At 41.2% G+C, this 16,851-nt stretch overlaps 1 protein-coding gene across 4 annotated transcripts in view; it reads left to right on the top strand.

Moving 5' to 3' along the window:
• MAGT1 (magnesium transporter 1) overlaps window positions 1–16,851 on the top strand; it is a 72,466-nt gene that overhangs the window by 6,795 nt on the left and 48,820 nt on the right. For 3 of the 4 annotated variants that reach the window (XM_024240274.3, NM_001131459.2, XM_054543975.2), the window contains 1 exon segment: window positions 16,391–16,560. In XM_024240274.3, the coding sequence (XP_024096042.1) occupies window positions 16,391–16,560 (170 nt within the window). 4 annotated transcript variants of the gene reach the window in all.

Genomic DNA, 16,851 nt, shown 5'->3' with positions numbered 1-16,851 from the left:
GCTCAAGTGATCTACCCACCTTGGCCTCCCAAAGTGCTGGGATTACAGGCATGAGCCACTGTGTTCAGCCGGAAATCTGTTCTTTCAGTTGTAGGTTTTCTTAGATTTCACAACATAAAATTGGATTTTCTCATCAGTAAGCATGGAATTTATATAGGCTGCTAAAGATGATTTAGTTTTTCCTCCTTCCCTCTCTGAGAATGGTTTAGGCTGTTTTTAAAAAGACTACTATGCTACTCCTTAGACACAGTTTCAAAATATGGGTATTGTGTTGCAGAACATTTTTTTGTCAATTTTTGAAAACATCATTTAAAAAAATTCCAGGTCTATCTGCTATAATAAATTTGACTTTAAATAATAGGGTAATGTCTGATCTTAAAATCTATTTTTTTGCCGGGTGCAGTGGCTCATGCCTGTAATTCCATCACTTTGGGAGGCCGAGGCGGGTGGATCACTTGAGGTCAGGAGTTCAAGACCAGGCTGGCCAACTTGGGGAAACCCCATCTCTACTAAAAATACAAAAAAAATTAGCCAGCCAGGGTGGCACATGCCTGTGGTCCCAGCTACTCAGGAGGCTGAGGCATGAGAATCGCTTGAACAAGAGAGCGAGACTCTGTCTCAAAAAAAAAAAAAAAAAGTGTGTATATATATATATTCTTTTTAAAAGATACCTCCCCTAAATGAATATGATTAAAAATCACTCAAGTTCCTCATAGTTGTCTATTGTTAAATGGAATGCTACACTGCTTATTATTTATACCTTTAACAATGTTTTCATTGGAACGTGGACTTATTCTTCTTTTTAAATTTTTTAAAATGTTTTGTAGAGATGGGGTCTCACTATGTTGACCAGGCTGGTTTCAAACTCCTGGCCTCCAGCAATCCTCCTGCTTTGGCCTCCTAAAGTGACAGAATTACAGGCGGGAGCCACTGAGCCCAGCCATTTATTCTCTGATATTTATCGAATGTATTCTACTTGCCAGGCACCATAGTTTACACTCATTATCTATAATCCACACATTAACAATGCAGAGTAAGTATTAACCCCCTTCGAAAGATGAGGGGACTTGAAAGATAAGGGGACTGGCCAGGCGTGGTGGCTCATGCCTATAATCCCAGAACTTTGGGAGGCTGAGGTGGGAGGATCCCTTGAGGTGGTGGGAGGATCCCTTGAGGCCAAGAGTTTGAGACCAGCCTGAACAATATAGCCAGATTTATCTCTACCCACCCCATATAGACAGACAGATAGATAGATAGATAGATGGATAGATGGATGGATAGATAGATAGATAGATAGATAGATAGATAGATAGATAGATAAGGGAACTGACAGTAAGCAAGAGGGTGGTTGGGGGCTTGCTCAGAGAAGCACAGCTCTAAGAAACTGAGCTGGGATCCCACACTGGTCTGTCTAGTTCCAAAGCCTATGTTTTGTGCTAGGCAACAAAGGCTTGTTTTTGCAGCGACTGGTTTTATTTTATGGTGAATCCTTTCCCCCTGCTGTGGAAGGGAAGTTGTTCATCCTCGCATCTGGTGTTATCTTAGAGAGGCAGCATGATAAAAATGAAAAAGCATGGTCTTTGATAAAATTATTCATATTTCTTTACTTCTGGGAATCTATAATAATAAATAAATAATACGAAATGTGGAAAGTGATGAACATGCAATGCATACTGAAGCATAATAAAAATGGTCATCATAATGCTAGGATGGCAGATAGATCTCCCGCCCCAGTTTTCCAAAAAGTCTGTAGTTTTGAAGAGGATATGCTTTAATCCACCCCCAATGATGTTTAACAAGTTACTCTGAGTCTCATTTTCCTCATCAGTAGAATGGAAAAAATGCTGATTTCTTTGGCTATTGTGAAAATTAAATGAGATGAGGGATGTGAAGTACCTAATGCAGTACCTGGCATATAGAAGACGTTAAGTAAATGTTAGAAAATAAAATGAGATTATATTCCTCTGGGTGGTAAATGTTTTGCAGTTGATCTTTTTGGGACGTTTAACAAGGCAGGCTATCATTGGAAAAACTTTGCTTTGAGAAATGACACATGAAAGTATCACATGTGCAAAAAACCCTGCAGTTCTCTAGAAAATATCTGATTACAGAGAAATAGGCTTAGTAGCAGTTGCAGAACAAATAAATGGAGACACCACCAAAAAATTAAAAACTAAGGAAAGGGGACAAGGATAGATTTTAGCTCTATCCAGGAAGTACGTGAACTGATAATGGAGCAGATGGCATTTAAGGATTAAAAATGCTCGCTTCTCTGTTCACTGTCTTCTTCAGTAATTATCTGCCTGTTATATTTCCAGATCTGTTCCAGATCTCTTAATTTAAGGAGGGAGTTGGAAATGTGTACCTTAACGAAGAATTTGTTTTGTTCTACTTCATACTAACATCTGAAGACTGGTAGATGATTAGGAAAGCTGAAAATATGAAGAATTTTTATGACTAAACCCTGATGGTTAGAACAAAGACATGAATAAGTTTTGGGAGTACTATTCAGCCATAAAAAAGAATGAGATCCTATCATTTGCAACAACATGGATAGAACTGGAAGTCATTATGCTAAGTGAAATAAGCCGAGCACAGAAAGACAAACATTGCATGTTCTCACTTATGTGTGGGAGCTAAAAATCAAAACACTTGAACTCATGGAGATAGTAGAATGATAGCTACCAGAAACTGGGGGTGGTGGTGGGAGGTGGGGATTCTTTATGAGTACAAACAAAAAACAAAAAACAGAATGAATAAGACCTACTATTTGATAGCACAACGGAGTGGCTATAGTCAATAATAATTTAATTGTAGATTTAAAAAATTAAGAGTATAATAGGATTGTTTGTAACACAAAGGATAAATGCTTGAGGAGATGGATATCTCGTTTTACATGATGTGATGAGTACACATTGTATGCCAGTATCAAAATATCTCATGTACCTCATAAATATATACACCTAAGGCTGGGCACAGTGGCTCACACCTATAATCCTGGCACTTTGGGAGGCCGAGACAGGCGGATCACGAGGTCAGGAGATCGAGACCATCCTGGCTAACACGGTGAAACCCCGTCTCTACTAAAAATACAAAAAATTAGCCGGGCGTGGTGGCGGGCGCCTGTAGTCCCAGCCACCCAGGAGGCTAAGGCAGGAGAATGGCGTGAACCCAGGAGGCGGAGCTTGCAGTGAGCCGAGATCGCCCCACTGCACTCCAGCCAGCCTGAGCGACAGCGAGATTCCATGTCAAAAAATATATATATATATGTGTATATATATATGTACACATACATACACACACACACCTGCTATGTACCCACAAAAATTTAAATTTAAATTTAAAAAAGAATGAGGCCAGGTGTGGTGGCTCACACCTGTAAGTCCAGCACTTTGGGAGGCCAAAGTGGGCAGATTGCTTGAGCCTAGGAGTTTAAGATCAGCCTGGGCAACATGGCAAAACTGTGTTCCTAGCAAAAAAAAAAAAAAAATAGTGGAGCATGGTGGTGTGTGCCTGTAGTCCCAGCTACTAGGGAGGCTGAGATGGGAGGATCACCTGAGCCTGGGAGGTCCAGGCTGCAGTGAGCCAAGATGTACCACTGCACTCCAGCCTGGGTGACAGAGCCAGACCCTGTCCCAAAATAATAATAATAATAATAACATAGTTGTATATTTTAAAATAATTAAAAGTATAATTGGATGGTTTGTAACACAAAGGATAAATTCTTGAGGGCATGGACACCTCATTCACCATGATGTGATTATTACGCAATGCATGCCTGTATCAAAGTATCTCATGTACCCCATAAATATATATACCTACTGTGTACCCACAAAGTTTTTTTTAAGAAATATGCTTTTGGGGAAAGTTGCATTTTAGAGGAATTCAGACTGGTAATACTTAGCTTTCTTGCTTCTGAAATTCAAAAGAAATTTGAATGGCAGGATCAGATTTTAGCTTTAAATCGTAATTAATAGATCCTATATTCCATTTTTGGTGAGTGATAGTGACAACAGGATAATTTCTGGTTATTAAAGCTTAAGCTACTTTGGTAGAGCTAATCAAGTTAAATATTATGCAAGCGGGTAAGATTAAATTAAGCTGATGTCTCACTGCCCTTTCTTGGTCCTCTTAATCTCTTATAGTCATAGATTTCTATAACACTTGATTATTACAAATAGGATTAGAGACATTGCCTTCTAGTAGTGAGGTGATTTTTTTTAGACATACTAGTTAAAATGTTTCAAGAGAAGAGAAAGACTTTAAACTTACTTTACTTTGTTGGTAAGTATTTCAATTGGGAGTATTATTGCTATTTTTGTTTTATTTGAATGGTAGAAAATAGACTAATGTACGCCAAGGAGAAGGAGGGAAATAAATTGATTGTGAATATCTTATAAATTCAATGTGTTTTTTCATAGTAAGCCTGTAATTTGTTTTATAAAAAATATATCCAATACAAATTGAAAGCTTTAGATCAGTATATTTTCTTGAATGTTTAACAACTATTAGTGGAGGCCGGGCACAGTCGTTCATGCTTGTAATCACAGCACTTTGGGAGGCTGAGTTAGGTGGATCACCTGAGGTCAAGAGTTTGAGACCAGCCTGGCCAACATAGTGAAACCCTGTCTCTACTAAAAGTACAAAAATTAGATGGGCATGGTGGTGCACGCCTGTAGTAGTCCCAGCTACCCAGGAGGCTGAGGCAGGAGAATCACTTGAACCCGGGAAGCAGAGGTTGCAGTGAGCCAAGATCATGCCACTGCACTCCAGCCTGGGTGACAGAGCGAGACTCTGTCTCAAAAAAACTTAGTGGGAAAAGTATTTGCATTAGGAGTTGTTTGCAAATTAATTGCTTTTTTGGAGTTGCTGAGTAGTTCACTTGATAAACCTCTTATCTTTACATGTTATAGTCTTTGGAAGATATGTTTATTCCTAATAATTTTCAAGTATTATTAGAATGATCTGAAGTGCACAGGTGAAATTTTTAACTTCTCCATTTGAAGGTTGTGACTTTGGAAGATAAAGAAGAATCTGGAAAATGAATAGTGGGATTTAGTGTAGTGGCAATAGAGGAACAAAATTTTTATTTCTCAATCATGCCTTTCCATACCCAAATAATGGGCTCTTGACAAAGAACCAGAGGCACCATTAGGAAAAAGCTTCTTTAGGAATAGAGATTTACCCTGATCAAGAAAGCTTTCAATTCAAATTTGAAGAAATTCCTGGCCACACATAGTGGCTCCCACTTGTAATCCCAACACTTTGGGAAGGCCAAAGTGGAAGGATTGCTTCAGCCTAGGAGTTTAAGACCAGCCTGCGCAACACAGCAAGACCCCATCTCTGCAAACAAATAAAAGAAAATAACCAAGCATGGTAGCATGCACCTGTGGTCCTAGCTACTCAGGAGGCTGAGGCAGGAGGACCATTTGAGCCCAGGAGTTCGAGGCTGCAGTGAGCTAACAATCATGCCACTGAACTCCAACCTGGGTGACAGAATGAGACCCTGTCTCTAAATTGAAACAAAAAAGAGAGAGAGAAAACAAGAAATTCCCTTATAAATCTATTAACTAAAGAAGACAAAAAAGAAGACCAGTGAAGGAAGTGTCTGGGAAGTATTAAGGCATTATATTTGAGTTAAGTAGAATATCACATTCTTCAACCGTTCCAGGAGGATCAGGGGGTGGTTTATTATTAGAAATGGTATGCTTTTTCCTGTTCTTCATCATTTGGTTCACTTAATGTTTATTTAATTTCCCTTTGCTATCCATAGAAATTTATATAGCATGTAGTCCTAACCCATAAGAATCAGAATGTAGAGCTGTGATTCTCAAACTTCAGTGTGTATAAAGAATCACATGTGTAACATGTTAAAATTCAGTATTCTTGGAATCTGCCCTGGACTTACTGAATCAAATGTATTGGGGGATGAAATCTAGAAATATGGATTTTGATTTTTGTGTTTTTTAGAGATGGAATCTAACTATGTTGCTCAGGCTGAAGTGTAGTGGCTATCACCAGGTGCAATCATAGTGCACTACAGCCTCAAATTTCTAGGCTCAAATGATCCTTCTACCTCAGCCTCCTGAGTAGCCACAACTACAGGCCCATACCACTATGCCTGGCCAGAAGTCTGCATTTTTTTTTAATTTTATAAAATAGAGACAGAGTCTCACTATGTTGCCCAGGCTGGTCTTGAAATTCTGGGCTCAAGCGGCCTCCCAAAGTGCTGGGATTACAGGCATGAGCCCCTGTGCCCGGCCAAAGTCTGCATTTTTAACAAGCTCCTTTATACCAATCACACTTTGAGGAACACAGGTTTAAAAAGTTTATTATCCATTATGATAAAGGCTTGCTCTAGGAAGTTTTGGGTTACTTTATCACTAAATCTTTCTTTTATGTTGTATTCTGATCAGTAATGATTTTTAAAGATTTTTGAATACATAAAAATAAGATTATAAAATTGTAAATTCTTTTCAGTTCAAAACAGTTGTTCTTGAGCTAGGCATGGTGGTTTGAGCCTGTAATCCCAGCCACTCAGGAGGATGAGGGAGGAGTATCTATTGGGGCCAGGAGTTCGAGACTAGCCTGAGCAACTTAGCAAAACCCTATCTCTAAAAGAGATTTTTTTTTTTTTTTTGGAGACGGAGTCTCGCTCTGTCACCCAGGCTTCAGTGCAGGGGCTCAATCTCGGCTCACTGCAACCTCTGCCTCCCAGGTTCAAGCGATTCTCCTGCCTCAGCCTCCCAAGAAGCTGGGATTACAGGCGCGCACCACCACACCTAGCTAATTTTTGTATTGTTAGTAGAGACAGGGTTTCACCATGTTGGTCAGGCTGGTCTTGAACTCCTGACCTCATGATCCGCCCACCTCGGCATCCCAAAGTGCTGGGATTACAGGCATGAGCCACTGCGCCCAGCAAGAGTTTTTAAAAATTAGCTAGGCATGGTGGCGCATACTTGTAGTCCCAGTTATTTGGGAGGCTGAGATGGGAGGATCACTTAAGCCCAGGATTTTGAGGCTGCAGTGAGCTATGATCACACCACTGCACTCCAGTCTGGGTGACAAAGTGAGACCCTGTCTCCCTTTTTTTTTTTTTTTGAGACGGAGTCTCGCTCTGTCGCCCAGGCTGGAGTGCAGTGGCGTGATCTCGGCTCACTGCAAGCTCCGACTCCCGGGTTCACACCATTCTCCTGCCTCAGCCTCCCGAGTAGCTGGGACTACAGGCACCCACCACCGTGCCCGGCTAATTTTAGTAGAGACGGGGTTTCACCATGGTCTCGATCTCCTTACCTTGTGATCCACCCACCTTGGCCTCCCAGAGTGCTGGGATTACAGGCCTGAGCCACTGCGCCTGACCATTTTTTTTTTTTTTTAAGAACAATATTGTGGGATTGGGGGTGATTTTGCTCCCCAGGAGATATTTGGCAGTGTCTGGAGATATTTTTGGTTGTTGCAGCTGGGAGAGGAGGGTGCTACTGGCATGTAGTGAGTAGAAGCCAGGGATGCTATTCAACATCCTACAGTGCACTGACAGGATCACTCCTCACAACAATGATCTGGCCTAAGATGTCAGTAGTGTTACTTTTGAGAAACCCTGGTTTAGAATGATCATGGCCTGTTTGAATTTCTACCTCAGTATCTTACTAACTGTGGCATTTTGGGCAAGTCGTTTAACCTCTCCAATCCTGTTTTCTCAACAGATAAGCAAATGTGAAAAGAGTACTTACCTTATAGTGTCGTTTTGAGGATTGAACTAAATTATATATTCTATAAAGCAAGAAGTAACTGCCTGACACCTGCTAGACATTCCAAATAGTAGCTATTATTTTCTCCATAAATCCAAGACAGGCTTGCTTTAGAATATCTTAAAATATTAGGTCATTGTGAATAAGGATTATAACATCTAATTATAATGTTCCAGGCTATGTTCATGTAATTTTATTGTAAAAGTTGTTTTTTTGTTTGTTTTTTAGACAGAGTCTCACTCAGTCACCCAGGCTGGAGTGCAGTGGTGCAGTCTCAGCTCACTGCAACCTCCACCTCCCAGGTTCAAGTGATTCTCGTGCCTCAGCCTCCCGAGTAGCTGGGACTACAGGCATGTGCCACCACACCCAACTAATTTTTGTATTTTTAGTAGAGACGGGGTTTCACCATGTTGGCCAGGCTGTTCTCAAACTCCTGACATCAAGTGATCCATCCGACTCGACCTCCCAAAGTGCTGAGATTACAGATATGAGCCACCACCCCCGGCTTGTAAAAGTTTAAAACTAGTTCATTTGTTGTGATCTGTTTTCAGTTCATTTTAAAGAAAATGAACCCAATGGGGGCAAGGTGGTTCATGCCTGTAATCCCAGCACTTTGGGAGGGCAAGGATTATTTGAGCTCAGGAGTTTGAGACCAGCCTGGGCAACATGGCGAAACCCCATCTCTACAAAAATTAGTGGGGCACGGTGGTGCACACCTGTAGTCCCAGCTACTCAGGAAGCTGAGGTGGGAGAATCACTAGAGCCTGGGAGGTTGAGGCTGCAGTTAGCCAAGTTCACACCACTGCACTCCAGCCTAGGCAACAGAGTGAGACCCTGTCACAAAAAAAAAAAAAAAGAAAGAAAGAAAAAAAGAAAATGAATTCAGGAAGTAATCTAATTGCTTCTGCATTAAGCAGCCTTTTGAAGTGATTTTTTTTTTATAAGAGCCTGAAAAAAGATAATTCCTTTGAACTAGTTTCTTCTACTTGATAAATTATTTCAAGAAAGAATAGCCAGAAGTCTGGTCTTTCTAGTCTGTTAATAAACAGGAAGAGGAATAATATATATTATAATATATATTATAATAATCATTATACATGGTCTCGATCTCCTGACCTCGTGGTCTGCCGGCGGATGGGATGACCCAGCCATCCCATTACTGGATATATACCCAAAGGAATATAAATCATGCTGCTATAAAGACACATGCACACGTATGTTTATTGCGACACTACTCACAATAGCAAAGACTTGGAACCAACCCAAATGTCTAACAATGATAGCCTGGATTAATAATAATATATATTATAATATAATTATATTATTATATTAATATATAAAAATATATATATTTATATATATATATATATATATATTAGAGACAGAGTATTGCTCTGTTGTCCCCGCTAGAGTTCAGTGATGTGTGATCGTAGCTCACTGCAGCCTCGAACTCCTGGGCTCAAGTGATCCTCCTGCCTCAGCTTCCTGAGTATCTGGGACTACAGGGACATGCCACCACGTCCAACCAATTTTATAATATTTTGTAGTAACTGGGTCTCGCTGTGTTGACCAGGCTGGTCTCGAACTCCAGGGCTCAAGCAGTCCTCCTCAGCCTCCCAAAGTGCTGGGATTACAGGCTTGAACTACCATGCCTGGCCATAAATTTTTTATGTAGACCTGCTTGAAAACGTTTTTTCAAGAATTTTTGCGTAAGAAAACTCCACATATTGATAACTAATTCAAAGCACTTATATTTCTTTTGTTGGCATGATTATACATCTGTGTAGTTGAATAGAGATAGGAGGGTGTAAAACTGTGTAAATACCTGTTAGTGCTTCACACTTGTTTTTCTCAGCCCCATACAGAATATGTAGTCACCCTGAATAAAGTAGCCAAATCATATTTGTGTTTGCTGGTAACTGTCAAATTTAATTTGAAAATATGGCAAAATTAGATATACAATCATATCATCTGCAAACAGGAACCATTTGACTTCCTCTTTTCCTAATTGAATACCCTTTATTTCTTTCTCCTGCCTGATTGCCCTGGCCAGAACTTCCAACACTGTGTTGAATAGGAGTGGTGAGTGAGGGCATCCCTGTCTTGTGCTAGTTTTCAAAGGGAATGCTTCCAGTTTTTGCCCATTCAATATGATATTGGCCGTGGGTTTGTCATAAATAGCTCTTATTATTTTTAGATACATCCCATCTATACCTAATTTATTGAGAGTTTTTAGCATGAAGGGCTGTTGAATTTTGTCGAAGGCCTTTTCTGCATCTATTGAGATAATCATGTGGTTTTTGTCTTTGGTTCTGTTTATATGCTGTATTACATTTATTGATTTGTGTATGTTGAATCAGCCTTCCATCCCAGGGAAGAAGCCCACTTGATCATGGTGGATAAGCGTTTCGATGTGCTGCTGGATTTGGTTTGCCAGTATTTTATTGAGGATTTTTGCATCGATGTTCATTAGAGATACTGGTCTAAAATTGTGGAAGACAGTGTGGCAGGGATCTAGAACTAGAAATACCATTTGACCCAGCCATCCCATTACTGGTTATATACCCAAAGGAATATAAATCATGCTGCTATAAAGACACATGCACACGTATGTTTATTGTGGCACTACTCACAATAGCAAAGACTTGAAACCAACCCAAATGTCTAACAATGATAGCCTGGATTAAGAAGATGTGGCACATATACACCATGGAATACTATGCAGCCATAAAAAATGATGAGTTCATGTCCTTTGTGGGGACATGGATGAAGCTGGAAACCATCATTCTCAGCAAACTATCGCAAGGACAAAAAACCAAACACCGCATGTTCTCACTCATAGGTGGGAATTGAACAATGAGAACACTTGGACCCAGGAAGGGGAACATCCCACACCGGGGCCTGTTGTGGGGTTGCGGGAGGGGCAGGGATAGCATTAGGAGATATACCTAATGTAAATGACGAGTTAATGGGTGCAGCACACCAACATGGCACATGTATACATATGTAACAAACCTGCACGTTGTGCACAAGTACCCTAGAACTTTAATAAATATATGTATATAAAAAAGAAAATATGGCAAAATTAATGATTGCTTCAAAATATAGATTGCGTATTTTAAAATGTGAACCCATATTGTCTGTGCTCTGAGACTCATTAAAACGGTATCAAATAATAGCAATTCATTTTGTTGGAAAAACTGAATAAATTTGATCTGTGCAGTCTTAATTTAAATCAAATATTCTCTATCTTCCTCCTGTTTCACTCTCTCCCACAGCCTTTACCAACTACTTGTTTCATTGTTCCACAGTCTTGTTATTTGTTACAACCAATCTTTCCTTTTTTTTTTTTTGAGACAGAGTCTCACTTTGTTGCCCAGGCTGGAGTACAGTGGTACCATTTTGACTCACTGCAACCTCGGCCTCCTGGGTTCAAGCGATTCTAGTGTCTCAGCCTCCCCGGTAGCTGGGACTACAGACATGTGCCACCACGCCCAGCTAACTTTTATATTTTTAGTAGAGACGAGGTTTTGCCATGTTAGCCAGGCTGGTCTCGAACTCCTGACCGCAAGTGATCTACCTACTTCAGCCTCCCAAAGTGCTGGGATTACAGGCGTGAGCCACTGCACCTGGCCTGTTAACAACCAATCTTTCAAGAGTATATATCTTTTTCTGTGGGTTAGAGTGTGTTCGGTTTTTCATGTGTGGCATATTCATTTTGTGGCCCTTACCAGAATTTTTTCGTATTTGCTACAAAACTAATGTTTTTTTTTGTTTTTGTTTTTTTTTTTTTTGAGACGGAGTGTTGCTCTGTCACCCAGGCTGGAGTGCAGTGGTGCGATCTCGGCTCACTGCAACTCCACCTCCCGGGTTCAACCAATTCTCCTGCCTCAGCCTCCCGAGTAGCTGGGATTACAGGCACCCGTCATCACGCACAGCTTATTTTTTGTATTTTTAGTAGAGACGGGGTTTCACCCTGTTGGCCAGGCTGGTCTTGAACTCCTGACCTCGTAATCTGCCCGCCTTGGCCTCCCAAAGTGCTGAGATTACAGGCGTGAACCACCGCGCCTGGCCTACAAAACTAATTTTTATGCAGCCTTTTTCCATCATTCATAGAGATGTACTTGTGACATAAAATTGTGGTCAGTATTAGATGAATTCAGATATGCTTAAAGGCAGATCAGGCTGGGCATGGTGGCTCATGCCTGTAATCCCAGCACTTTGGGAGACTGAGGTGGGTGGATCATTTGAGGCCAGGAGTTCAAGACCAGCCTGGCCAACATGGTCAAACCCTGTCCCTACTAAAAACACAAAAATTAGCCGGGGGTGGTAGTGCGTTCCTGTAATCCCAGCTACTTTGGAGGCTGAGGCACGAGAATCACTTGAACCTGGGAGTCAGAGGTTGCAGTGAGCCCAGATCATGCCACCGCACTTCAGCCTGGGCATGACAGAGCGAGACTCTGTCTAAAAAAAAAAAAAGGCAAATCATGCATTTTTAGAATCCATGTTACTTTCTAAAGTGAAAAAAAAAATTTGTTTCTATGTAAGCGTTTACGTGTACAATTATTTCTTACATGTTAATGTAAGCAAGTCAGTCAGTTCCCAGTTAAATTTCATTAATTATAAATTTAGTACACATTTACTGAGTGCCTACTGTATGGTAAAGAATTGTGAGTCTCTGTTCTCTTGTAGCTAATAGTCTAGAAAAGGAATCAAACGTCAAAGTGTCTTAAAATGGTAAGTGCTAGAATATAGGTAATGGGAAATATAACTGGTCAAATGGTTCTGAATGATGAACCACTGCATGATTTCCCAGCTTTTTCCATACATATCTCTATAAAGATGAGCAAAATCATAAATTAGCATTAACTCTACATTGAGATTTTTGTTTTCTTTGTTATCCCTTCCTGCCTTCTTACTACTCATGGCAAGGATTAAATATTGAGGGTGGAGCTGGACGCAGTGATTCATGCCTGTAATCCCAGCACTTTGGGAGGCCGAGGCAAGCAGATCATGAGGTCAAGAGTTCGAGACCAGCCTGGCCAACATGGTGAAATCCCGTCTCTACTAAGAATTCAAAAATTACCCAGGCGTGGTGGCGTGTGCCTGTAATCCCAGCTACTCGGGAGGCTGAGGCAGGAGAATTGCGTGAACCCAGGAGGGGGAGGTTGCAGTGAGGTAAGATCGCGCCACTGTACTCCAGTCTGGGCGACAGAGCAAGACTCCATCTCGAGAAAAAAAAGAAAACATTGAGGGTGAAGATGAGGGGAGTGATAAATATGATGGCATTTAATTTCAAACTTAAATCCTGTCGACTAACCATGCTTCTCTTCCACTGCCTCATGATGATTAGCCAAAAAGGAACAAACAAACTCTAGCTCTTTTTTGTGTGTAGACATAAATTTTCACTTCTATAGGACAAATGCCAAATAATGTGGTTGATGGGTTGTATGGTAAGTGTATCTTTAGTTGCCAGATTTTTTTTTTCTTTTTTTTTTTTTTTTTTTTTTTTTGAGATAGAGTTTCACTCTTGTTGCCCAGGCTGGAGTGCAGTGGTACAATCTCGGCTCACTGCAACCCCCGCCTTCCCAGGTTCAAGAGATTCTCCTGCCTCAGCCTCCTGAGTAGCTGGGATTACAGGCGCCCATCACCACACCCAGCTAATTTTTTGTATTTTTAGTAGAGATGGGATTTTATCATGTTGGCCAGGCTGATCTCAAACTCCTGACCTCAGGTAATCTACCCGTCTCGGCCTCCTAAAGTGCTGAGATTACAGCATGAGCCACTGCGCCTGGCTTTTTTTTTTTTTTTTTTGAGACAGATGCTTACTCTGTCACCCAGGCTGGAGTGCAGTGGCGTGATCTCAGCTCACTGCAACCTCTGCCTCCTGAGTTCAAGCATTTCTCCTGCCTCAGCCTCCCAAGTACCTGGGATTACAGGCGTGCACCACCATGCCCGGCTAAATTTTTTTTTTCGCATAAGAGTTTTGCTCTTGTCGCCCAGACTGGAGTGCAGTGACGTGATCTCGGCTCACTGCAACCTCCGTCTCCCGGGTTCAAGCGATTGTCATGCCTCAGCCTCCTGAGTACCTGGGATTACAGGCATGTGCCACCATGCCCAGCTAATTTTTGTATTTTTTTTTTTAGTAGAGATGTGGTTTCAACATGTTAGCCAGGCTGGTCTTGAACTCCTGACTTCAAGCGATCCACCCACCTCAGCCTCCCAAAGTGCTGGGATTACAGGTGTGAGCTACTGCACCCACCCAGTTGCTTGATCTTTTAAGACTGCCAAACTGTTTTCCAAAGTGGCTGCACCATAGTACATTCCCACCAGTGATGTTTGAGAGATCTAGTTTCTCCACATCCTCACCAGCATTTGATATTGTCAGTATATTTTATTTTATTTTGAGACAGAGTCTCACTCTGTCGCCCACATTGGAGCGCAGTGGTGCGATCTTGGCTCACCGCAACCTCCGCCTCCCAGGTTCAAGCGATTCTCCTGCCTCAGCCTCCCAAGTAGCTGGGATTACAGGCGCCCGCCAGCATGCCTGGCTAATTTTTGTATTTTTATTAGAGACAGGGTTTCACCATGTTGGCCAGGCTGTTCTCGAACTCCTGACCTCAAGTGATCCACCCACCTCAGCCTCCCAAAGTGCTGGGATTACAGGTGTGAGCCACCGCGCCCGGCCCAGAGAGTAAAATTTTTTATTTTTTATTTTTTTGTTTTTTTGAGACAGTGTCTCGCTGTGTCACCCAAGCTGGAGTGCAGTGGTATGATCTTGGCTCACTGCAACCTCTGCCTCCCAGTCTCAGGCGATTCTCATGCCTCAGCCTTCTGAGCAGCCGGGATTTTAGGCATGTGCCACCACGCTCGGCTAATTTTTGTATTTTTAGTAGAGACTGGGTTTCGCCATGTTGGCCAGGCTGGTCTCGAACTCCTAGCCTCAAGTGATCTGCCCACCTTGGCCTCCCAAAGTGCCGGGATTAGAGGCATGAGCCACCACATCCGGCTGAATTTTGATGAGGTCCAGTATATCAATTTTTCTCTTTTTATGGATCCTGCTTTTGTTGTCAGGCCTAAGAACCCTTTGCCTACCCTTAGCTTCTGAATATTTTCTCCTATTTGTTTTCGTAAAAGTTTTATAGTTTTACAGTTAAGTATATGATCTATATTTTGTATTAGTTTCTTTTCTTTTTTTTTTTTTTTTTTTTGAGATGGAGTTTCGCTCTTGTTGCCCAGGCTGGAGTGCAATGGCATGGTCTCGGCTCAAACTGCAACTTCTGCCTCCCAGGTTCAAGCGATTCTCCTGCCTCAGCCTCCCAAGTAGCTGGGATTACAGGCATGTGCCACCACGCCTGGCTAATTTTGTATTTTTAGTAGAGACGGGGTTTCTCCATCTTGGTTAGGCTGGTCTCGAGCTCCCAACCTCAGGTTATCCACCCGCCTCAGCCTCCCGAAGTGCTGGGATTACAGGTGTAAGTCACCATGCCCAGCTGAGTTAGTTTTTATATAAGGTGTGAAGTTCATATTTTTGGCTATGGATGACCAATTGCTTCTGCACCATTTGTTGAAAAGGCTCTTCTTCCTCCACTGAGTTGTTTTTGCACCTTTGTGCAAAATCATTTGGCTACACTTGTATGGATCTATTTCTGGGTTGTTTTTTTGTTCTGTTGTTCTGTGATACTATCCCTTCATCTGTACCACACTGTCTTAATTATTGTGGCTACATAGTAAACCTTAAAATTGAATAGAGTGATTCCTTCCACTTTACTCTTTATTTTCAAGATTTTCACTGTATGTTTTTTGAGAGAAGTAAGATTGTATATAAAACTGGCCATTGGTTTAACTCAACATTCTTTGGAATTTTTGGCAAATGAAAGGTTTTGTTATTTTTATCTTATGTTATTAGTAAATAATAAATAATTCTGTCTGGGTGCAATGGCTCATGACTGTAATGCCAACACTTGGGAGGCTGAGGTGGGAGGGTCATGTGAGCCCAGGAGTTCAAGACTAGCCTGGGCAACATAGTAAAACCCCCGTCTCTACAGAAAAAAAAAAAAAAAAAAAAAAAAAAAAAAAAAAATATATATATATATATATATATATAAAGGCCAGGTGTGGTGGCTCATGCCTGTAATCCCAGCACTGTTGGAGGCCAAGGCGGGCAGATTGCTTAAGCCCAGGAGTTCAAGACCTGCCTGGGCAACATGGGGAAACCCCATCTCTACAAAAAATACAAAAATCAGCTGAGCATGGTGGAACACGTGTGTATTCCAAGCACTTGGGAGGCTGAGGTGGGAGGATCCCTTGAGGCCAGGAGGTCAAGGCTACAGTGAGCCCTGATTGTGCCACTGCACTGCAGTCTGGATGACAGAGCAAGGCAGTGTCATTCATTCGTTTATTCATTCATTCATTAATTCATAATTAATTACATCAAAAGTGTAATGTCTGACAAAATATTATGAAATAATGTATTTTAAGAATAATTATCATCCAGCCCAACTACCAAATTTTGGCTTTAGGTCTCACATTTTCTGTATACCTCTGCTTGTTAGTATTGGTTTTAAGTAAGCTGCCTAATTAAAAGAACTTTAAATGCCAAGTTGAGTATATTAATAGCATGCTCACTTTGTCTTTTTTAGATGGTGTTATCTGAAAAGGTTAGTCAGCTGATGGAATGGACTAACAAAAGACCTGTAATAAGAATGAATGGAGACAAGTTCCGTCGCCTTGTGAAAGCCCCACCGAGAAATTACTCCGTTATTGTCATGTTCACTGCTCTCCAACTTCATAGACAGTGTGTCGTTTGCAAGTATGAACTCCAACTACACTTTAAAATTAAATAACTCATATAACGTTAACCATTTCTCAATCCCAGAAGAGCCAAGTTAGTGCAGTAGGTATTTAAATAATGTGTATACCTTACTCAGGATGTCTATGGTAGCAATACTACTGCTCTTTTATAGTCAATTCTTGATTATCCATATTAGTGGGGGAAGCATGGATAAATAATTGTGGTAGCCATCATAAAAGTAACTTAAAGATCAAACAGTCATCTTATAAATTAGTATCAACTTGGCCGGGCATGGGGGCTCATGACTGT

This window comes from Pongo abelii, chromosome X (genome assembly GCF_028885655.2).
Source record: "Pongo abelii isolate AG06213 chromosome X, NHGRI_mPonAbe1-v2.0_pri, whole genome shotgun sequence".
In the NCBI taxonomy this organism is placed as follows: Eukaryota; Metazoa; Chordata; class Mammalia; order Primates; family Hominidae; genus Pongo; species Pongo abelii.
This window is presented reverse-complemented; position numbering and strand designations above follow the sequence as displayed.